The sequence below is a fragment of the Oryzias latipes genome, chromosome 13 (assembly GCF_002234675.1).
Source record: "Oryzias latipes chromosome 13, ASM223467v1".
NCBI lineage: Eukaryota > Metazoa > Chordata > Actinopteri > Beloniformes > Adrianichthyidae > Oryzias > Oryzias latipes.
In genome coordinates, this window is record NC_019871.2 from 15,930,181 (window position 1) to 15,953,391 (window position 23,211).

Genomic DNA, 23,211 nt, shown 5'->3' on the forward strand with positions numbered 1-23,211 from the left:
GGTGTGTCTTGCAGTGCCCTTTAGGCTCATGTGGGCACTTTAAATCAGCATGATTACGGAGTTTGAATTTGATAGCAAAAAGACGTACATGGACTGAGGAGTCTGAGACGTCTGGTTAAGTTTGGGCTTGGAAGACTGATGGATTCAACTTCCATCAGTCCTTAAGTAAACATTTGAAGAGTTTAGACAGGTAGAACGAAAAGGAAGGGGTTTAGGCTGGAGGACGGGACATGTGAATGAACTACGGCGAATGTGAGATCAGAGATTCAGCTGAGTGGAGTAGCTTTTTCTAGTTCTTGAAATAAACGTTCTCTGTGTGTTAACGTCTTTGTTTGACATGTGCCTTTAACAAAGGTTGCTACATTTATCAGATCTCTCTATTTTATAGAGAATATTCCACTGGGTCAGTCTATTCACATTGCAGTTTCGTTTGCAAACATCCCTGAGACAAGTGTAGAAATCCAAAAGCAAAATAAACAAACCAATTCAAACTACATCCAGGGGCAAATTTACACCAGCTCTTTGACCTATATGGCATAATCTTCTTCTTTAACACCCATGCCCGTCCCTCCCCTGCCCTTCCCCCCCTGCTCTTAGTCCAATCTAACCCTCTCTGTACACCCCTCCCCCTTAGCATGTGCCTTTTGGCTCCCCCAACCCACTATCCATGTATTAACTTGTATTGCCTCCCCACTCTAACCCCCTTCGGGTCTCTGTTACTGTACCAAGCAGAGGATTTTGAACACCACAATAAACAAGTTCAAGGGTCACTCACCCCTTCTGGTTTGCTTTTTTTTTGTAACTAAAGTTAGTGTAGCCTCCATTCCCTCTTTGAAAACTCCTTTCATAATGTTTGTACTGCGTTTTCAGCACTCGTGTTGTGCTGTCAGTCTCACCCAGACAGACATCAGATAAGATCTCATATCTTCTCGTCTGGTTGATGAAACGCACCGTAAACTGGAAAAACGGCGTTCTTTTCTCCCAGCTGTGACCCAAAGAAGAAAAAACATCAAATGTGTCAAATCTTTCACATATGTTATGGTGTGTGAGGCAAATTACACTTATGTTGCATTCAAATAAGATTCGTAATTCATTTTGATGTTTACTATAGAAATAAAATAGTAAGTAAGGTGTGAATTTTCATGTTTCCAAAACATTCAAACCACTGCTTGCCTGAACAGTACATAGTTATTATCCCTTGTGCTCAACTACCTCAGGATTTGTTGCTCATGTTAAACAATAAGTTCATGTGTTTGAAAATGACTTGCATACTTTTTAATTGAATTTATTTATTTTGATATCATTACAAAGATCTTGGTTAGAGCAGTTTCAGTTAAAGTATTTGTGGATGAGGAACAAACTTATTTTTTCCAGTGGGAAGTGAAACCTGACGTAAAGTTCACCATCGTATCTATGTGGAAAGAAAATCATTTTAGTTATGATCTAATCCGTACAATGAGACAAGCGAACATAAAATTAATTTTAACATTAAATTGGAAGCATAAACCAGTCTGTTTTTGTTCTCTATGGTTTTTCTTGCTTTTGCTGCAGAAATGTCCTTTTCTGTAAATGTAACTACTGTTCTTTAGTTCCTGGTTGTCAAATTAAACCAAAATCAAATCAAACAACCAGGTTGTGTGAACTTGATGCTTAGTTTGTCCCTCTTACCTGCAGGCCTGGTACAACGATGCGTAATCATCCAGAAAGATGAAAATGGCTTTGGACTCACGGTCAGTGGTGACAACCCAGTGTTTGTGCAGCTTGTCAAAGAAGGTAAGGGTGACTCCTAATGTGGAAAGAAAGAGAAAGCAGATGTTTAAGTGACATCTTTTGAGCTTACCTGCTTTGGCCTCCCCCTCTTTTGTTGGGATGTGTTTACATTGGGAAAATTATGACTTTATGGCCATTTTTGTTAGTAAGCTGCATCAACTGAGTCTTTGGCTCAAACCCCCTTTAAATGCATTTGTGGCACAACAAGGACAATCTTGCTGATCAGTAATCTTGATTGTGCCAAAATGACCAAATAACAGTGTTTAGCAACTACTGTTTACTCAAACCACTCTTTGTAATTCTAACCTTGATAATTTGTGCACTTTTCTTCTTCTATTGTTATTCAAATATCGGGGGACTTTTATTGTTTTCTATTTGTTCTACTTATTTTTGATCAAAATGATTTGTCGAGCCATGAATGATGGGGTTAAGGGTTTTCAGTCCTGGTGATTTCAGTCCACATTTCCACGGTGATTTAAATCTGGAAACTTCACGTTTGTTTTTGGTTTACAAACGACTCCAGGTGTGCGCTGCTGACAGCGGTGTTAGACGTGGCGCTTGTAATAACCTGTCTCGTGCTTAAATCCCTTTCTTTGGGTGGAGCCGTGAAACAGGTCCTTCTTGTAACATAACCACTGTTATGGTTTTCCAAAATAGTCACTTTGTCTGTCAAAGCAATGTAGGGGATTTATCATGCAGAAATGAAGCAGAAAAAAATGTTCAACCCATAACCCACAAATAAAGCCATACACTCCTCCATTAATGTTGTTGTTTTTCCTATTTGTCATGATTCCCTTGCCTTTTATGTTACAATATGTTTTTTCTGCTCTTTTATGATATCCAGATGGAGCTGCCATGCGAGCAGGTGTTCAGACAGGAGACAGAATCATCAAGGTAATGTCTTCAGTCTTTTTGTATTGTTGGTTCTCTAAGCTAACATCTCTATCCTGTATTGCTTCTATATGGGGGCCTTAGACTGCCACCTTCTGGTCAAACATCATTTTTCCTGGATTGATGGGAATTAAATGTACATCGGCGTAGTGGAGCTTTTACTTTAACACATTGTTTTTGTAGTGTCAGGTCTCACTGCGGTGTGTGTTATTATTGTCTTTCAGGTCAACGGGACCCTTGTTACACATTCTAATCACATTGAAGTGGTGAAACTTATCAAATGTTAGTTTCACTCCAGTTTTTGTAAATATTTTTGTTGTTGTTATTCTCTAGGAGAAAAATAATTCCTAATCTTGTCTTCTTTACTGCAGCTGGCTCCTATGTGGCCCTCACTGTCTTGGGGCGCCCACCGGGGCTCCCCCAGATCCCTTTAGCAGAATCAGAACCTGACATGTTGGGTGTCAGCATATCTTCTCCAAATTCTCCGGCAGCTGAACGCCCAACCAGCCCTCAGGACCAACTCTCCACCTCACAACAAACATGGGTACAAAAGAGAATTAACTTTTCACACCAGGGGGGTATTCCAGAAAGCAAGATTAAACTACCCTGACTTTAACCCTGGGCTCTGGCTGAAGTCCGCCTGAACTTGCTTACTCTGGGTATGTCGGTTCCCAAAGACCGGATATGAGTTAGCGTAATTACGCTCGACTTGGTAACCTGGGTTAATGCGCGTGCACAGCGAGTACATAAAGGCATTCTCAATGGATTGCCGATTTCACCATGGAAACGCATGGAGAACAAAAGAGAGCGCTAAACTTTGGTGAGACGGAGTTGGAGATTTTAATCACGGCTTATGAAGATTATAAACTCATCAAAAAAGTAATACGGCTGTATCATCAGCAAAAGATCTTATTTCCAATTACATTGTGATGTGTATATATATATGCAACTTATAAAACTTACTCACTAAATCATCTTCAAATGGACACGCCATGCTCCTTCACCTCTCTAACTAAACCTGCTCCAGACCAGGTTATGTTCAGAGCATGAGTTGCTATGGGAACTGAGCATACCCTGAAACATATCTCCATTTTTGGAACCAAAAGCTGAGGTTATACGCTTCCTTAGCCTTAAACTTACTGTGGTAACTCACAAAACCTGCTTTTTAGAATACCCCCCAGGTTTTTTTCTGTTTTTGTTTTCATTTTCCTCATCATCTGAGGGATTTTGCCTTTGCTTTCTTTTTGCAACAATACTCTAGTGTTTCTCTAAATCTCTTGTTACATTGTTTGTTTGTTACTTAATGCTACTTTGTTGCAGTAACATTTTTTCTAAGTCCATAACATCTTATTTTATGTTTTTCTAATGGGTTGTACATCTGAAGAGTCACTATTGAAACCATTTTTTTAGGAGGAAAATAGCAGTTTCTGTACCCACAACACAGACGTCTTGCAGAAGAAGAAAGAGCAGCAGGACCTTCAGGTTAGTGTAGTTTTGCTTTATTGCATTGATTTTGTGAATTCATCTGCATCTTATCCCATCTTTAAGAAATCTTGTTTCCATTTGCACAAAATGCACGAATGTCGTAATAATTAGAAAAACAATGTGTATATAATTTCTACCTCTTTTAGAAATTAGACTAGGAAATGTGTTGCTTGAATTTTATGAAGTCTATATGTGTTAAAATGTTTTCATTAAGACACAGAAGGTTGATTTTTACATCATAATTTCAGAATGAATGAAACTGGATTCTTTTTCTGAATGACCTGCTAAAATTGTCCTTGTTTTGATTTTTTTCCCCCCGCTCATGGTGTTAATGCTGGGAAGGAGGAGTATGACAGGAACCCCTCCCCCAAACTACTGAAAGACATCCAGGAAGCTAAAAAACACATTCCTCAGCTGCAGGGTCAGATCTGCAAGGCCACCGGGACAACACAGGTACTGACTTGCAAGTTTACCTTACAGTGCTGGAAATCCAGAAAAACAGAGATTTGCCAGAAATTTCCAGCCAACTGTTATGTATTTTTGTGTAGAGTGTTTCAAATTTATTCCAGACAAACATTGTCCTAATCCCATCAAGGGGATTACAGTCCCGCAGTGGGAAGTCACTCTTTTGTGTCTGTGTGACATTTTATATTGTATTTTATATTTTGTTGTAGTCTCTCAACTTTTAGTTCTTATTTGGATTAGAATAAACTTTTGAGACGCTATAACTGATCATCAAATACTGCACATGCATCTGATGCTCATGCATTCAATATACTGTTTTTGCACTGTTAGTAAAGATTGTAAAAATGCTCTGTCGTTCCTCTTACAGTGTGACAAAAAAGTATTTAGTCAGCCACCAATTGTGCAAGTTTTTCCACTTAGAAAGTTGAGAGAGGCCTGTAATTTTCATGACAGGTATATCTCAACTCTGAGAGACAAAATGAGAAAAAAAATCCAGAAAATCCCATTGTCTGATTTTTAAAGAATTTATTTGTAAATTATGGTGGAAAATAAGTCTACACTTTGTTACATACACGTTGTTGGCAATGTCAAATGTTTTCTGTAGGTCTTCTCAAGATTTTAACAAACTGTTAAAAAAGAGAAAACCCTTGTTTTTCGCAGGGGTTATGTTCCAAAAAGAACGTAACCTGTGAAGAATCAAAAAATCTGTGAAGTAGAAATCTTTATTTTATTTTACGATTATTAGACAATTAAATAGTCTATAATACATTGAAAAGAAAGAACAAACCATTTTACAGGCTCAAGCATTTGTTTCACAAATAAAAGTACTTTAGAAACGTTTTTTTTTTCCAACAAATAACTTCTGTACTGTACTGTCAAATAATGCTTTGAATCATCAATGTGAACAGAAGGCTTCAAATCGCGGAGATTAGCCCCGCCCACCACGGCCCGAGTGATTGGATTAAACGGGTGAAAATTTAAAATGATTATGAAAAAAAAATACAAAGTACATTGGGACAAATAGTGACTCAGGTGTATTTCACTGCTCTTCAGACTGAGCCGCTGCATCCTGACTCCGCTTTGCAGTGTTTTCCTCTTTTGAAGCCCGCGGTGCAGCTGTGTTTGTTCGGGAGAAGAACATAGTGATAGGCAGTTGTCGCTCTTTTTTCTTCTTTGCAAAAAGGTCCTTCTACACCGACATGCCACCATCAAGAGATTTTGCACGAACGTAATGTACGTGCACATACGTTCGTACGTGCACATATTAAACTGCCACGTTATTGACGCACAGGTAGAAAAGAAGCGGAGTGACTTTTTAGCCAATCAGAATGCAGAACACAATGCACGATGCAAATTCGTGAAGTAGCGAAACCGTGAAAAGTAAACTGCATTATAGCGAGGGATCACTGTACTTGTAGTTTGGCCCATTCCTCCTTGCAGATTTCCTCTGGAGCAGTGATGATTTGGGGTTGTCACTGGGCAACATAAACTTTTAACTCCCTCCATAGATTTTCTATGGGGTTGAGACCCGGAGACTGGCTAGACCACTCCAGGACCTTGAAATGCTTCTTACAAAGCCACTTTGTCTTATGAAGCCACTTCTTAGTTACCTGGGCAGTGTGTGTGGCATGGTTGTGATGCTGAAAGACCCAACCATGTTTCATCTTTATGCCCTTGCTGATGGAAAGTTTTCTCTCAAAATCTAATGATACATGGCCTCATTCATTCTTTCCTTCACACTGATCAGTCGTCCTGCTCCCCTTTGCTGAAAAACAGCCCCAAAGCATGATGTTTCCACCCCCATGCTTTACAGTAGGTATGCTGTTCTGTGGATTCAACTCAGAATTCTTTCTCCTCCAAACACGACGAGTAGAGTTCGTACCATAAAGTTCTCTTTCTCTCAGGTCTGTGAGAGCTAGAAATCGTGCTTGTTTGTAAGTGACACAAAACTTATTTTCCACCATAATTTGCAAATAAATTCTTTAAAAATCAGACAATGTGATTTTCTGGATTTCTTTTCTCATTTTGTCTCTCATAGTTGAGATAAACCTATGATGAATGATGATGAAGTTGAGGCCTCTCTCAACTTTTTAAGTGAGAGAACCTGCACAACTGGTGGCTGACTAAATACTTGTTTGCCCCACTGTACAAATAAAAATCTTTTGTTTGCATGAAACCTCAGAAGATTCTCTCAGCTGGTGATGCAAATGATGGCGGCGTACTAGAAACGGAGCATGCACTTTCCACCAAAGGAGACAGCAGCATAGAGATGTCCTGGGCTAATAATCCTGTACGTAGTCACAGTAAACAAAAAATTACAGCCTATAAATCTTCTTAATCAATATGAAAAATAAACCATGTATGGTATTGATTCTTTCTCTGATTGAAACAAATGCTAATATTAGATCTTAATTATCACAATTTTTTTTGTTATCATTTTGGAAAGCAACAAATGGAAAAATAGTTTGCTACGTTCCGTTTCCCTTTCAGTCATCTCGCATGTTTGGGTCTGGATCTTCAGATAATCAGTGTCAAAAAGAGTCCTACTGTCCCAGCCCAAAGAGCACACCCAGGAACAGCTTTAACTCCTGCCATTCCCCGGAAGCAGAAGACACCACTGATCTGGTAACTGCACTACCTCAACCCAAGCAAAATTCCTCCTTATGTTCATTCATTTCTGTGTAGATATTTGGGTAAAGATTGTTGTTCAGGTCAGTCCAAGCAGGGGTGTGAGGATCTACATGTAAAACAAGTAAATCACATCATTCGTCCATTATTTCTTTCCTGCAGAACTCTCTCTCTCCTACTACTGTCAGTAGTCCCTCCTCCTCGCGGTTCGTCTCGCAGATCATCGGAGCTGAAGATGACTATTTTGTTTCAGACCATGAGCAGGTGTTTCTTGTTATTCTTAGTACTCTTGAGAAGCAATTGCAACTTTTTCAGATCAGCCATCTCAGGAAGTAATTTTAAATAACATATTTTGTTGACTTTGTTCACTGTTTTAGACAAACGGCCAGTGTAACAGCTTTAATAATATTGAGCAACTCAAGTCTCGCCCCGCCCACCTCGCAGCTTTTCTGCATCACGTCATCTCTCAGTTTGATCCTGCTCCTGTGGTAAGATTTTCTACTGAAATAGAATAAATCGTTTTGCTATTGTAGTTGCCTGAAATACTAATTTGTATTGAATTTTCAGTCAACAGCAGTCAGGGAACACTTGTTTCAAATTATTTGGGATATGAGGAGCTACTAAAGCAGGCAGCTGTCCAGAATGAGGCCTTAAAAGTGATTTATTTACATAAAAAGAAAACTTATTGTCAGCTTGCCAGTTGCTGACAGTATTTGTGTCCTAACTGATGAAGGAGGATGCACAGGCTCCTGGTTTTAAGGTGCAGAGAGACAGAGTGACACTCCTAATGTGGGTTATTAAGTATGCAAACGGTACAGTCAGTTGGTGTTAATAAAAAGAGAAAAGCTCTTTACGTTGAGCAATATTCCAAACTTCTTTAATAAATGTTTCATAAAGCATCAGAACGGTTTGAGAAGGGTTTTTGATGAGTAAGGATCGGTGACGGACATTCTTCGGGGTTGGGGGTGGGTGGTTCTCCCTATTCGTGGATTATGCATATTCGCAGGTGTTTCTGGTCTCAAACACCCAGAATATGGGGGGTATACTGTATGCCATTTTTGGTTAAAACAAAATTGAAAAAAACTGTGTTGTTTTCTAGGACATTGTTTCTGCAGAGCAGCAGTAATTCATTAGAAAATCTCCTCTAAGTTTTTGCAGGCGGGACTGCTGGCAAGCAGCAACCGTGCCCCTTCCTTCTCCTCCCTGTTACTGAGAGCTCTCTGTTCACATGCTCTCCTGCTAGCTTACAGTCTCTGACACCCCCAATCTAATATTACTGGTGCAACAAAAATGGCAAGCAATATTTGAGCTATCCAGCAGTTTTGAGCCAGATATTAGATCGGACGAGGAAAACAAGACGCACATGGATCTATTTGTCTACAAGTGGATGTATAAGACTAGAACAGAGCAGGGAGCATGTGGCTCATCCAGCGTATTTTTAACATCCACTTTTTTTTTCCGAACTGTATTTTTTCGTCTTCTCCTGATTCACAATGGTTTGAATAAGGCAATACTTAATTTTATTTAAATATCTTCTACATGATGAGAAAAATGCCACAAGAACAGGTTACAAACATGATTTTTATCGGAGCGGGTCTTTAATCTCCCTTTAATAATCAGGTGTAAAGCTAGCTCCCACTCTCTGCAGACGAGTTTCTAATCTCTGTCTTGTCTTTTCAGCTTTGCTACCTCTATGCTGACTTATTTAAACAAACCAACCCCAAAGAGACCAGACGGGTGTTCATGGATCTCAACAACTTCTTTATAGACCGGGCAGCGGTAAGTCTGTCTTCATTCACCTCAAAGTTTAGCAGCGTTTGGGATTTGTCACTTAAGATTCACACAGCACAACACAGATTAGATTTTTTTTATGTCATGTTGCACAGAAAAAACAAGCATGTTAAAAAACTGTGCTTAAAACAATCAGCTTTCTTTTTTTTTTAAACAATATCCAATTAGTTTTTTTTATCAGTAGTCCAATATAGTGTCCACTCGTTGGAATTACACAGCAGATTTACAGTTCATTTTTTTATGACAATAAGAAAAATTATGTTATATTTTATTATAAATCAAAGAGAAAGATGTTTGAACTAAACCATAAATCTGCCTGTACTTGTCTCCTGTGTTAAGTGTTATTGTAATGTCATTTAGTACCACTGTTTCATTTTTTTCAGCATTTAAAAGTTCTTGTTCCTGAATCTGTTTACTCTGATCTTGGTAAGTAATTCATGCTGTTCTTATTGGATTTTGCAATGATCATTATGATCTTTTTTGTTTGGTTTGGTTTTTTTTCTCTTTGGAAGCTTGCTTGTTGTCTCCTTTATCCTTCTGAGCATCCCTACCTAGAAAAAGCCTTCTTAAAGATTACTCACCTTTGAAAGCCTGCATTTAGAGGGAACTTGAGGAAGTCTTTTATATTTTTGGTGTATCCTATGTTTGCAGAGCGGCGACGGATGGAACTAATTCCAGAGGAAATTATCAGGCAACATGTTCAAACACTGCAAGATTCTCTGCTTCCTGAAATTCAGAAGAACCTTGAAGACTTCAGGTACACTTGAGAGTTCATGTTAATGAATCTGTTTATTTTAAATTTCTGTCTAAACATAATTTTGCACTTCAGCAACATGTTATCCTTTGTCTCTCTGGAACTAACAGATATGATAAGAAAAACAGCCTCCCACTGTTAGAGTCTGTGAAGTACTTTTGTTCTGAAAAACTGGACCAATGAACTTCCTCCCTGGCTGTAGTGCATGTGTAGAAAATGGCTGACGGGTGGACACAACATTTTAAAGCTTGTGTAGTGTAGAGACTGGGCTGTTTGATGATGTGCAGGCAGAAGCGGAGTATGGGACTGACGGTAGCAGAAGCTGAATTGACCCGACTGGATCAGGAAAGAGTCATAGACCGCGTCACTCTGGAGCGCGAACGTTCATACGCCGACAACATCATCACCAAGATCGAGGAAGTTCTGTAAGGAGAACCTGCTAAATGTACAAGGAAGAACCTTTTCGATACACATTTGAACAATCTATTAATTTTCCTTTGGTTTTGTTCCTAGATCAAGCACTCAAACCACAGAGGATGAGAAAAGGTAAGAAATCCTTTTTGGTTTATTTCAACTCTTCAACTCTTTCAACTTTCTTTGACTAATCAAAGCACCATCTTATGTTAAGTGCTTCATAAAAATTTATAGCTAACTTTTCCAACAGCAACATCATCAATTTCAACCCAAAGCACTAACACATTTGCATCACTAAAGTTTTCTCTCCACCACTTTCAGTTTACAAATTAAGACAACCAAGCAGAATCCGAAAAAAAGTCAAATTTATACAGTGTGTTGATATTAAATTATTCAAACGTGAGAGAGTGATTGAAGCAATCTTGTTAGAAAAGCCATATGTTCTCAGAACCGCACAGATGGTTTGTGTGGAAATTGTAGGAGAGACACCGGTTTGACATATGGTACCAGCCACAGTATGGAGGGCTTGTTCTCTTTAGATTTCAGCAGTATTGTTCTTTTGCTGTTCCTCTCAAGAAAGCTGTCAAACATAAGTGTTCATCTTTTCTTTTAGCTCTGCAATTCAGGATGTTATCAATGCATACATGAAGCACTTTGGGGTGAGGGCCCGGAAACCCCGCAATCTGGAGTCTAAAGGGGGTCGAAAAATCTTTCTTCCTAAAATTAAGGTAGTTTGGAGACTTTGTGCATCACAAATATTAGTTTATCTTTGTTGTCATTTGTGTAACTATGTCCTGCTCCCTGTTCTATGAACTGCAGAAGAGCATGAGGGCAGAAAAAGATGGAGACGATAAAGTGAAAAAAAGCAGGTTTCCCATTCTTGGACCCCAGCGCCGACCTAGCCGTACTGAAGCAGGTAGTTAAGGAGGTTAAAAAGAGAAAACAAAATCAAAAGCAACACATTTTAAAGATGCCAGAAAATTGAAGAAGTCATCTCTCTGTATGCAGGAAGTAAAGGTCAGGACAGCCGCCCCCGACCTCAGAAACAACTGTCACAGCCCGCCCTAGGGACAAGCGAACAAACGGAAGCTGGTCGTCTCAGGGGCAGCCAATCAAGTGAAGGCTCCGAACTCACGCACTCATTGTCTCTAAACTCCTACTCTCCAACCAGCATCAGCTACAGCTACGACACGAGCCGGGACGCAGAAACTGGTAAGCAACTAAGTGACCCTAAAAAACAAAAAAAACCATCAGATCCCATCGTTTACTCAGTCAGTCTGCTGTCAGCAACATTAAATTCAGAGTGAGGCAACATTTGCCTCATTTCCTGCTGAACTAAGACTTGATTCTCTCTCACCTCTAAAACAAAGATCACATCAACATCTTTAATAAAATAAAGTTAGTATGTAAATTTAGTAATTTTTTACAGAAACCTCATGATTTTAGTTCCTTCAATGTATGTAAAATAAAATGTTTTAGCATATGAGAAAAATCTTTAGGAAAAGGGAGGAGCAGCCCTATATTTAGTAGATTTCACCACACCAGGTCACACGAGTGAGCGTTTCAGCATTGGACCATTGGATCACTTTCACAGGATAAAGCAATATCAGTATTATGTTTATATATGTGTTTCTCCTTACATACTACAGTAAATTAACTCATCATTACTTGTTTGCCAGCTGGAACTACAACACCGGGCTCCTCCAGACTCGCTGATGGTCTTCCTTCCGACTCTCTGGATGGTTTGTCATATCCTGCGTCACCCTTGAACTTGTATAACCTGGACCAGCTGCAGGAGGATGACAGAGAAAGTGACAGGTGCAAACATTTGCTCATCCCAAGTTCACAAGTTGTTCAAGTTTTCTTTGCTCACCACACTGATCTTGATGTTTATAGAACTCATGATGGAACGCCAAAGGCTATTAGAAAGTGAGTATATCTGTTGGTGAACAAATTAAACAACACTTTAAACAAGGAGCAAAGACATAACCAGTAGATTAAGGGTTGTTATAAAAAGAAAAAAACTGAATGTCCCCCACGCCCCTTTTGTCACAGACTTGAGGGACTGAGTGCTGCTGATGTCCAGAGTGAGGATGACCCAGGTACCGACTCTGAACACGATCCTCCAAACTGGCAGCAGCTGGTGGGACCAGACGTCCTTACAGGACTCAGTCCTCATGAAATCAAAAGACAAGAAGTTATACACGGTGAGGACATACATACACACACACACACACACATACACGCTGCAATAACTCACCAATGCAACTTAAATATCGGCATGTTTGACAGACTTTAAACCTAAATGTTTTCAAACCAAATAGGATGCAGGCATTGGTTTTTAGTTGTTTGAATCCACTACAAGTTCCTACCAAGTCTTTTTGAGGCATGCAAGGAATCTGCCATCTGAAATGACTGACTTTTATTGTGTTTACAGAGCTGTTTTACACAGAGCGCGCACATGTGCGAATGCTTAGGGTTTTGGACAATGTTTTCTACCAGAAGCTTTCCAAGGATGCAATTCTTCCTCTAGCTGACATCAAGAGCATCTTCACCAACCTCGGAGAGGTTCTGCAGCTGCACGGTAAAGGCACAAGCACGTCACTTCTTTGGAGAAGAATGAACTGGTTTCACACGGCCAGTGCTTCTAATTCTGTACTGAATTTCAGCATCAATCCTGGAGCAAATGGCAACTGTGCGGAAGAGAAACGAGTCCTCAGCAATTGATCAGATAGGGGATGATTTGCTGTCCTGGGTAAGTTGTTAGTTTGGTTTGTTTTTCTTTCTTTTGTGGAGTAAACTTCATGATGTCTGTGGTTCCAACATAACTTCTCTGGAACATAAAATGTCATCTTTTTCCCCAAAATTTCTTTAAACAGAAAATGTCAGCAGTGGGTTGTTTTTCTTTTCATTTAGTCTCTTTACCTGCATTTAAACAGGTTTAGTGTAACAAAAGAAGACACATCAAAGTAGAAGAAAGTTATCGTTATTGAACCTTGTTCCTCAGTAAACCGGCACGTCCAAAGATGTCCTTGATTTGCCTGACTTGGATCCTTCTCAATGTCGTGTGATATATTCAGTGAAAAGTTCCCCCACATTCAATGACATCCTAGACTTAAATTAAGAGGGGAGTCAACAAAGTAAGTTTGTTCTAGGGGTCTATCTTCCATTTACATTTGTTTTGCCTAAAGGACATGAGCTTGGCTCACTTCTGCAAGTTTGTTTTATCTTTTCTACGGTTAAATGAAACGAAAAATTGACTGGCCAAACATCTCTGACCCACACCGACTGAGCCTGTGTGCCTCTGCTCTGCTGTCCTCGGGTTTGTTCATTACAGTTCAGCGGTGCAGAGGAGGAAAAGATCAAACAAGCAGTGGGGACCTTCTGCAGCAACCAGCCATTTGCTCTGGAAATTATCAAGAACAAGCAGAAGAAAGACTCAAAGTTCACATCCTTCATTCAGGTACAAACATTAAGCGCACAATCAGAACAGGACTATGCACAGAAGTGGGGGTTTTGCAGTTACTTCCATCCGCCCTTTTGGCTCCCTTCAACTGAGACCTGTGCAGCCACTGGGGAAGCTGCTGCGTAATGAAGGAGCAGGTATGAAAATGGGCACTTCCAGGGATGGAGTCCACAGGGCATTGCCGCTTAGCTCACCTAAGACTTGAATTAAGAAGCGTCTCCTGCATTCTTTTGTTTAGATTAAAAGTCACTACTACTCCACATTAAAAAGAGCTAAAGAAGTTTGGTTTAGACACATTTCAAAGATATAAGGCTTCTGGATAAACCAGGTCACATTTACAAATCTGTCCTGGAAACTCTTCAGTGAAAAAGCTACACTGTCAGCTGCAAAAGTTTAGGGATCTTTTCTCACTTTCCCAGATAAGCAGCAGATGAAGATAAATACGGAAACCCTGCTAGTATTTGTGGAATTTGTTGAAGACTTTAATGCGAGGGTGAATGATGAATGACATCAAATAAATGGGGTTTTCTGTCTATAATGTTTCTTTAATACAAGAAAAATCAAATCCAGTTCAGAAGTTATGAGTTTTTAATTTGCTTTTTCTGTTATGAAAAGATTTTCGACTTTTAACTAAATTTAAAACTACGCTCTGTTCCGTGTCTGCACCAACTTTAATTGTGTTTTGCAGGAGGCGGAAAGTAACCGACTGTGTCGCCGACTGCAGCTTAAGGACATCATTCCTGTGGAGGTGTTACGGCTCACCAAGTACCCTCTGCTGCTTGATAACATTGTCAAGTACACAGGTGCTTTTACCGCAGCGTTGACAGTCACACCTGTTCTACTACATGCATTCACAACAGTACATGCTAATGACAGGATAACAACGCCTAGAAATGACATTTGTTGGAGAGAATTTAGTAAATATTTGTTTTCATTTTTAAAACAAAGGAAAATAGGCAAAGAACATGCAATCTGCCTTATAAAATAGGCAACTTTAAGTACAAATAAAGTAAATCTTTGCCAAACTGCTCTTTTTAACGTTTTATTGGTATTTTTGTAACTTTGTTCTTTACAAAAGCAATGTTGCAGCATTCCTCTCTGCAAATAGTGGGAATAATGTTTATTCAGGCTTGCATTTGTTTGTATTTTTTCCCCAGTTCCCCTGCACGCTTTGAGAGAATTCCCACTTATTGGGTTCGGCTTTTCTCTCCTTTGATATTCAAAGCTCTTAGATCCTTTTGGGGAGTCAATCCTCAGTGGAAAAAAATAGTTTGGCCTTGATGCGGGTAATCATGCATGCATCAGGAAAAGAACAAAATCTGAAATTTGCTCTTAATCACCGGAATGTAAAACTGACCTTTTAGTTTAATTGGAAAGTCTTAAGCGAGGCTTTGATGGCACCATGTCATCTACAGACGTGTTGTAGAGATTAAGGGAGAGAATGCTGTTCTGGTTCCTGAAATGATTTAAAGAAGTGCTTTTTATTTGATTTTTAGACTAAAATGTTATTTTCAACCAGGAAAAACTCACCAAGGGTAATGTAAACTATCTAATACAATAATCATGATCTCTCCCTAGTTTTATCATCACTTCTTGGAAATGATTAATAGTCTGAGGAGACCTTAATTTCTCAGACATCTCACTTTGGGACTGAGAAAACAACAAAACTCTTATATTTTTCAGACAATGCTGTGGAGAAGGAAAAAGCCAAGCAGGCAGCAGACAGCTGCAGGAAGATCCTCATTCACGTCAACCAGGCTGTGAAGGAATCTGAGGACAAGCAGGTCTTTCTATTTGTCATTCAGAAGATTTCCTCATCCTTCTCATCCTTTTTTTACCATCCCATGTGCTCCTGCGGTGATACTTTTCATTTTTTTTGAGCGCTGCTTCTTTTTTTGTGTCTCCCTTTTCTTCTTGTAGAAGTTAGAAGACTATCAGAGAAGACTGGATCTGTCTTCTTTAAAGCAGACTGACAACCCTACAATTCTTGAGTTAAAGGTGATGATTCTTTTTTGCTTAGTAGTTATACAGCAAAGTATTTTTATAATAAATACCTAAAATAAAAAGATCTGTTGAAGAAAAATGACGCCACAAACCATTGTTCAATATTTTAAAACTGTTTTACTTATTTTCCTGATCTTCATCCTTCAGAATCTGGATCTAACCAAGAAAACGATGGTCCATGAGGGTCCACTGTTGTGGAAAGTGAACAAAGACAAGACGATTGGTTGGTTCCGTTTTAATTCTATATGTTTGCTCACAGTCCTGATTTTTGAAATCCTGCTGACTTTTGTTTTAGTCTAAGAAAAAAAACAACAACTGGTGTTTCTGTTTCCTTCAGAGCTCTTCACTCTCCTCCTGGAGGACATTCTGGTTCTGCTACAGAAACAAGACGAACGTCTGATCCTTAAATGTCACAGCAAAAACCTGCCGGGAACCACAGATAACAAACAGATCTTCAGCCCAATCATCAAACTCAACACCGTACTTGTGCGTTCCGTGGCAACGGGTCAGTGAATGCCAAACTCTTGTCGCTACAAAAGACTCAGCTTTTTTAAAAGACTTTCTAAATACAACAACATTGATTAACCTCAACCTGAATCTCCATTTTGCCTTCCATACTGCCAGACTTGAAGTCCTTTTTCGTTCTCTCCATGTCGGACAACGTCGCCCAGATCTATGAGCTGATGGCACCCACAGTCACAGACCAGAAAACGTGAGTCTGGCGGGCTTATTTGTTGTTGAATCCAGCTGTTGAACCGGCTAATCGTGCTCCATTTCATACCCTAAGGTGGCAGAGTCTGATCTCGCAGAGAGCGGATCCAATGAAAGTCAAGCCTCACAGCGTCATACCGTTACCTCAGTCTGAGTATGCGGCTTCCTAAACTTTGCATTCCGGTCAGACCGGATTTCTCTGAGTTTGAACTAAATGGAGATTGTGCTCGTTTGCCAGTGGGGAGAGAGATGGAGTGGAAATCATTACAGCAGGAGATTCCAGGCCGAGTAGAGACCTGGACCGCACATCCACCGGCAGCACTCAGTCTGCAGGTAACCCAAGCAGCTCTTCTCTGCACTTTCTCCATCCTTCTTCCAGATGTGTGTAAGATGTCTTCTTTTGGTTCTTCGTAGATAAAGAGAGCAGTCCAGTTTCTAGAGGTGTGCTGCAGAGGTCCCTGCCTGGTAGTAATCCATTTGAGGAGGCGAAGGCAGACGAGGGGGACGAGGTAGAAGAAGGCTTTATTGATCCAGGGCTTCCCTACCAAGTTGCAGAGGAACCCAGAGAGGGAGACTCGTTTGATGTGTTTCCATCGAGGGCAGATGAGGCTCTGAAAACATGTAAGTAAGAACTGAGGAAACGGCCACAGTTGGACTTCAGGGACTTTGTTTGGGGGGAAAAAACAAGCTGTGTCTGTTTTGTCTCCAAGTGGCAGCATTAAAGCAGGTGTTGGTCACCCAACTGATGTCTCAAGGAGCGACTGAGCAGACCAAGCGCTCCACGGGGGCCCGTCTCCTCAGAACCACCTCTCTGCGGACCCCAGTAGACAGCCGCTCGAAGGCGATGGTCCACAATGGCTCAGAGAAGATGAGCTCACAGACAGAGGACCTGGGTCAGGACCTGGGGTCGGGGGACACCGGCTTCTTTGACTCTCCTGATGACTACGGTGAGCGGCAAATTCTGGATTGTTGAGCAGTCTCTCTGCTCTCACTTAAAATGGACACATTTTCATTTCACCTGCAGGTTGCTTAGTCTTGGGGGGTTACGGTGGTCCTGGGGAGAGTAGCACTGACGATGACATCTTGGCATCCGCTACCGGGACGCAGCTGAGCACCTCTCGAGGCTGTGCCGCCGACTCAGGCATCAATTTGAGATTTTCCTCAGCGTCTCAGGCTGGCAGCCTCTCCACGTTCAGCAGACAGGTGCTGTCTCACCTTCGAAGTCTTCAGACCAACCTCAACTATTTGAAGGTACAACCATTCAAGGTTCCTCATTACACTGTTAGCAGGGGAGTTCTATAGATCTACACAAACTTCTCATTTCTCCTCCTGACAGGACGTTGAGGTGAAGTACAATAACCTAGTACGCCAAAGGCCAGAGAGGTCAGCAGCAGACCTGGATGGAAATAAAGGTATCTGTGTTTCTCCACACCTTATGCCTTAGTCACACCTGCCCCATGTGCGGGCGAAAAAAGGGGCACACCTGTACGGGGCCTGCAGAAAATGTAAAAGTCGTTGACAATTAGCCCAGAGAGCAAAAATGTTCATGCTCATTTTTTACTACGGGTATGCGACAGGTCATAGGGAGCACTTAAGCAACATGTAAGGGGGAAGTAGATGAGACGCAGGCATGTCATACAGAATTTTCTTTTCTTTCCTTTTTTTTTTTTTTTTTTTTTTTTTTTTTTTTAACTCTCTGAACCCACGCACCAAAGGGCCCGTTAGTGCTGTCCCTTATGAGAGGAGTGTGGTGTGGGGGCACCACACGACAGCATCTCCCGTACCTCATAAGTGCTTGAAACTTACAATATTCTTACAACAATCCCCTTACCACGCTCACAACAATGGTATGTTCCATTTTCATGACATCTCTTGAGGTAGCTTCACCTGTGTTCCCCTCAAGATGCGGCCGCACCCGTCTCTGACCCTTCACGGGCCCAGACAACCCAAAAACCAGCAGCACCCGTACAGGTTAACCCCCCCCCCCCCCCCCCCGTATGGTTTATGTGAACTAACTTGCTCAGTTTGAGTGTTATTATCTTCACTCCTGATTCATTCTTTTGTATCTAAATGTTTTTCTCCCTCCCCCCTCAGATAAAAGATAGTATGGAAGTCAGCACCAGAACTTTTGGCTCTGGTCCCAAAGAGGGAGAACCAACCTGCAGTTTGTCCTTCGAAATTTGTGTCCTGGACTTTCTGGACATTCTATAAGTTTCTTCTCACTGCTGAGCTCAATTTGTTTTCATGGCCACAGAGAATGAAAGACTTGAGTGTGAGCAAAGGTTCCCAGGGAGGATCCGTCTGTGTGATGCTGCCCCCCCCCCCCCAACCCCTCCCTCTTCTTCTCAGCACAAGGCAATCAGGAAAGTGGGATGGCGCCAGAACCTCAACTCCTTCTGCCAATGAAAACCCATTTTCCCTAAAACATCTAGCAAGGAACAGAACTTATACCAAAATGTACAAAGTTGTATGTTTTGTTTTGAGTATTTTATATATATATATGCACACACTCTTATATATATATATAAAACACACAGAACAAGAAAAGGAAGATTTTAAGATAATGTATTAAGATTTTTTTTTATCCCAAGATGTATTTATTTTCTCTCATTTCATTTTTTAAGTGTTTCCCACATTTCTCGCATGCTTTTGACCGTGGACTTCCATTTTTGGCTGCTTGTCCTGCTTCGTGATCGGTGTGAGCGCCTCCTAGCATATCTCTGATGAATAGCAGCACCATAATCCGGCTAATAGAGGCCAGAGTTGCACTGGTGAGGGACAGATCCCATCGTGTTGAAACTATTTGGAAATTGTCTATAATTTCAGATAACTTGTTGGTGTGGTGTTAACTAGAATGAAGAGTCGGTAGGCTCGGATCTGGTCCTGTTGCATTTCCGTGCCGACTCCATCCTCTTTCACACTCCAGGCGCGTTTTGCCTCTTTTCTGCGACTCTCCTCTGTCTTTAAGTGCGATTCTCTTATCTTATCTTTTTGGCCATGAGCATGTATGGGTGCCATCTTTCCCTGGTTCCAGGCTGCCCAGTAGCTGACATGCTTATGAACCCCCTCTTCTCTGTCACGCCCCCCCCCCCCCCTTGAATATCTTGCCCTCCTTCCTCTCCTCCTGCAGGACCCGGTCATGCCGTTTCTGTCCCATCCGCCGACAGAAATGTCGCTTCTTTCTGCTTTTGTTGTTTTCCCAGCTGCCTGATATTCTAATAATGCAATGAAGTTTAACATATACTGTACAATGATCAAGTTTAAAGTTATGCATAACTTTAAGAAATAAATGGTGCCATGACACATTCAAGAGAGTTTCATTTTCTTTTTGTTCCGTTCCATCTGTGATGGCAGCATGATGCAGGATGACACAGATGAACATTCTTACTTGTCTAGTTCTCAGCGGCTGACAGGTTCAGTGATGGAAAAAAATGATTGAAAAGCACGTCTCCCCATTAACCCTTGTGTTATCTTAGATGACCCCACCCTTACATTGATGTGTTCTCCCTACCATGACAAAGGTGGATAAAGGTGGAAAGATTTCATGTAATCCATGGACACCAGTGAAGATCACAAATCATTGAAGAAAAAAGGTTCAGAGCACTGTCTAGTGGGTCTAGATGACCCAACTCCCAATGTTAAAGTGCCTAGGATAGCACAAGGGTTACATCATGACCCAAAAAACCCTTAACACAATGATGGACTGGCAAACTGTAAAAATAAAAAAATCTTCCTTTAAATACATTTTCTGATAAAATAACCAACAAGCGTATAAGCACTGTTAGCAGTACTAAATTGGAAAATTTCCAGACAGATATGAAAAATATGCTGCTAGAATACTGTCTAATTTAAAATGAATGCTTTAAGTGGAAAAGAAACAAAAGGTGTGCAGGAATTTTGGCTACATAAACTTGAAAGCCACTTTATTAGGTACACCTGTCCCACTGCCCGTTAACAAACATTTCTAATCAGCCAAACACATGGCAGCAACTCAATGCATGTAGGCATGTAGACATGGTCAAGACGATCTATTGCAGCTCAGACCGAGCATCATGGATGTGCAGCCCACAAAATCTGCAGCAACTGTGTGATGCCGTCATGTCGATATGGACCAAAGTCTCTGAGGAACGTTTCCAGTACCTTGTTGAATCTATGCCACCAAGGATTAATGCAGTTCTGAAGGAAAAACGGAGTCCAAGGTGTACGCAATAAAGTGGCCGGTGAGTGTACGTCTTTACGTACTTTAGAGGGGTGAAACTTAAGTTAGAGAGAATAAAAACTTATCTGAATGGGTTATATTAGCTGGATCACATCCCTAATACTTTTTAATTCTGTAATATAAACTAAATTAAGTATTTTGATTGACATTTTTCTTATACTTCATTTCTTACAACAAAAACGGGGGGAAAATACAAGCTTTTTTCCTTTACTTAAAATAAGTGTGTAGATGCTACCAACTGCAGAAAGCTTTCTGAATTGATCTTGTTTTAGGCTTCGAATAAAGAAAAAGAGAAGCTAGAGGCAAATGGATCAAGATGTTCTGCACCATAGATATTGTTTTCACTCCACCTACTTATTTCACATTTAAAGGAAAACTCAAAATTTCACAGACAAATTGATTTTATGTTGAACTTTTTCTTTATTCTTTCTTCCTTTTAAGACACCACTCCATTGATCGTTCCCCTCCTTCTCTGCTGACATCTCCAATAACACTAGAGGAAAACTGTATGATTTATTAAATTTGTCCCCATAATGTTCTGGTTGGATGTAATCCTCAAACATGCAATAAATCATTGATGTATCCTGAAAACGGACAGTTTGGTCTCAAGTCTGCAAGATTTTACCCTTGGAAGTTAAAAAGATAACAGTAATCAAATCCGACAGTGCATGAAATGTTAAGAATCATTGTGTCTGAATTAACTTTGAAACTGCGAGCTGTTGTGTGTTTGGACTGCACAGGGCTTTTCAGATTTAAATGACTTCCTCCTAGTTAAATGTCAAGAATCTCGGTTTGACCTTAACAGTACGAAATGATCTGCAGACGTGAGGCTGCATTAAATGTCAGGGTGATGAGTGGTTGTAAAGAAACCAGAGCACGTTTCATGTTGGGGGTGTTTGTGACCAGCAGGTGGCACACTTCCCCCATCAAAACACCATTTCTAAAAGACCCACCCTGAAACCTGCAGTGACATCAGTGTTTTAAATAACCCAGAATGCCTCTGTTCACCCTATTTTTTTTTTTTTTTCTTCCTCATTCACTCTGATAAATAATTCGGAAGAAAAATGTTTCCCGCTGGCCTTCACAGGGCAAATCTGTTGCTAAGATTTCCCACAATTATTGTGAATTATTTTGTGACTTTCTCCTGGTTCACAGCTACCTGTTGTGTTATGAATGCTGATGGGATATTTTTTTTTTTTTTTTGTCATGGTGTTTCCAAGAACACAGCAGAAGCTCTAAATGACGCATTCCCTTTCATGCTTTCTTTCTGGGTTTGTGTGACAGCGAGCGCACTGTGGTGAAGCACAGAGGAGAGGGGAGAGGATGTGTTATGAGGAAACAATGAGAAGCCAGCCAGGTTAAAATGGGGGTATTAGTAAAGAAGAGCAGGAAAAACAATAATAGGTTTGAGGTAATAGAAGGCAAATGCTGATAGCCTGGATGTGAAAGAGACCCGGGGAACTTAGAGATGGAGGAAAAGGGACAGTAATGGATTGTCTCTTTTCTCCACACCTGTCATCAAGGTAATTGGAACGGCAAATTCAAATACAAAAGTGTCAGTCACCTCAGAGCATTTCAAGGCAGCAGTTTGCACGGAGCTCAGACAATCAGAAGATGGAAGAACCTTGTGTTTTTGGATTGATCCAAGGTTGATTCTTTTTTTCCTTTTTTTTATCAAAACCCCAAAACTTGTCATTTTCATATTTTCACCCATCAATTTTAAACCTGATAACTTTTTTTGACTTTAGGAAACATTCTTTGATTGTCAAAGGCCGTACGCTCTGAAAATGGGGTTTTTGCTATTTTAACATGTTCTTGTGGTGTTTTTCTCATGATGGAGGACATATATAAAGAACATTAAGCTTCAAACTGCATTTTTTTCTCAATATTTCTTTTTTCAAATCCTCGTGGATCCAGAGCATACAAACAAAAATGCCAATTTAAATAGAGATATATTCGTGAATAAGAATATATCTGTGTACGTGTTCGTTTTCCTCTTCTGAGCTGACATCTGGCTCCATACTGTAGTGCTGGATAGCTCAGATATTGGTCGCCATTGTTAATGCATCGGTAATGTCAAGTTGGGGTTGCGAGGGGCTGTAGCAGGAAGGCGTGCAAACGGATAGCACTGTTATAGGTGACGGGAAGGGGGGCGGGGTCACACTTATAAAAGTCACACCTACAACTCAGAGGGGATATTTCTAATAATAGATTAAAAGATGATTGGAGTGGAGCTTGGACTGAATGATATTTGACAGGAAATGTTTTCATGTCCATTCATATGTACATATCTAAGCACAAGTCCATGCAAATGTGTAAAAATATATGCACACTTGTGCCTTAGCGGACTTTCTCATCAATATGCCGTTTCAACCATAAGTGCATTTATTACCATAGGTGTTGTATATTTACGCGGCATCCTGCCAGTCTTCAGTCAGTTCCTACCTCCCCTCACCATATACAATTAGCCTGTTTTTGTTGCAGCTACAGCTGGCGCTGTCAGCCAGTGAGGGATTTGGTTTTGCTGCCCACTTGAAGCCTTTGCTCATCAAGTCCTGCATCGAGCAGCAGCTCATTTTCCATCAGCGCTGTATTTTTCCTGTTTGTCATAGT

The 23,211-nt window shown here is 40.6% G+C and overlaps 1 protein-coding gene across 2 annotated transcripts in view; it reads left to right on the forward strand.

The window, feature by feature from the left end:
* Window positions 1–19,689, forward strand: part of arhgef12 (Rho guanine nucleotide exchange factor 12) — a 47,217-nt gene extending 27,528 nt beyond the window's left edge. For both annotated transcript variants that reach the window (XM_023961378.1, XM_023961379.1), the window contains 37 exons: window positions 1,675–1,773; window positions 2,615–2,664; window positions 2,886–2,943; window positions 3,033–3,205; window positions 4,072–4,143; window positions 4,489–4,599; window positions 6,794–6,901; window positions 7,102–7,236; window positions 7,402–7,503; window positions 7,617–7,727; window positions 8,920–9,018; window positions 9,414–9,456; window positions 9,682–9,787; window positions 10,072–10,209; window positions 10,298–10,330; window positions 10,812–10,926; window positions 11,018–11,114; window positions 11,207–11,410; window positions 11,878–12,016; window positions 12,095–12,127; window positions 12,254–12,405; window positions 12,636–12,782; window positions 12,868–12,953; window positions 13,536–13,661; window positions 14,353–14,467; window positions 15,348–15,448; window positions 15,585–15,662; window positions 15,816–15,891; window positions 16,006–16,173; window positions 16,293–16,380; window positions 16,456–16,533; window positions 16,618–16,712; window positions 16,794–17,000; window positions 17,090–17,326; window positions 17,404–17,630; window positions 17,716–17,791; window positions 18,474–19,689. In XM_023961378.1, the coding sequence (XP_023817146.1) occupies window positions 1,675–1,773; window positions 2,615–2,664; window positions 2,886–2,943; window positions 3,033–3,205; window positions 4,072–4,143; window positions 4,489–4,599; window positions 6,794–6,901; window positions 7,102–7,236; window positions 7,402–7,503; window positions 7,617–7,727; window positions 8,920–9,018; window positions 9,414–9,456; window positions 9,682–9,787; window positions 10,072–10,209; window positions 10,298–10,330; window positions 10,812–10,926; window positions 11,018–11,114; window positions 11,207–11,410; window positions 11,878–12,016; window positions 12,095–12,127; window positions 12,254–12,405; window positions 12,636–12,782; window positions 12,868–12,953; window positions 13,536–13,661; window positions 14,353–14,467; window positions 15,348–15,448; window positions 15,585–15,662; window positions 15,816–15,891; window positions 16,006–16,173; window positions 16,293–16,380; window positions 16,456–16,533; window positions 16,618–16,712; window positions 16,794–17,000; window positions 17,090–17,326; window positions 17,404–17,630; window positions 17,716–17,791; window positions 18,474–18,484 (4,094 nt within the window). In that variant the 3' untranslated portion in view covers window positions 18,485–19,689. The remainder of the gene's footprint in view (window positions 1–1,674; window positions 1,774–2,614; window positions 2,665–2,885; window positions 2,944–3,032; window positions 3,206–4,071; window positions 4,144–4,488; window positions 4,600–6,793; window positions 6,902–7,101; window positions 7,237–7,401; window positions 7,504–7,616; window positions 7,728–8,919; window positions 9,019–9,413; window positions 9,457–9,681; window positions 9,788–10,071; window positions 10,210–10,297; window positions 10,331–10,811; window positions 10,927–11,017; window positions 11,115–11,206; window positions 11,411–11,877; window positions 12,017–12,094; window positions 12,128–12,253; window positions 12,406–12,635; window positions 12,783–12,867; window positions 12,954–13,535; window positions 13,662–14,352; window positions 14,468–15,347; window positions 15,449–15,584; window positions 15,663–15,815; window positions 15,892–16,005; window positions 16,174–16,292; window positions 16,381–16,455; window positions 16,534–16,617; window positions 16,713–16,793; window positions 17,001–17,089; window positions 17,327–17,403; window positions 17,631–17,715; window positions 17,792–18,473) is intronic.
* Window positions 19,690–23,211: the final 3,522 nt, after the last annotated feature.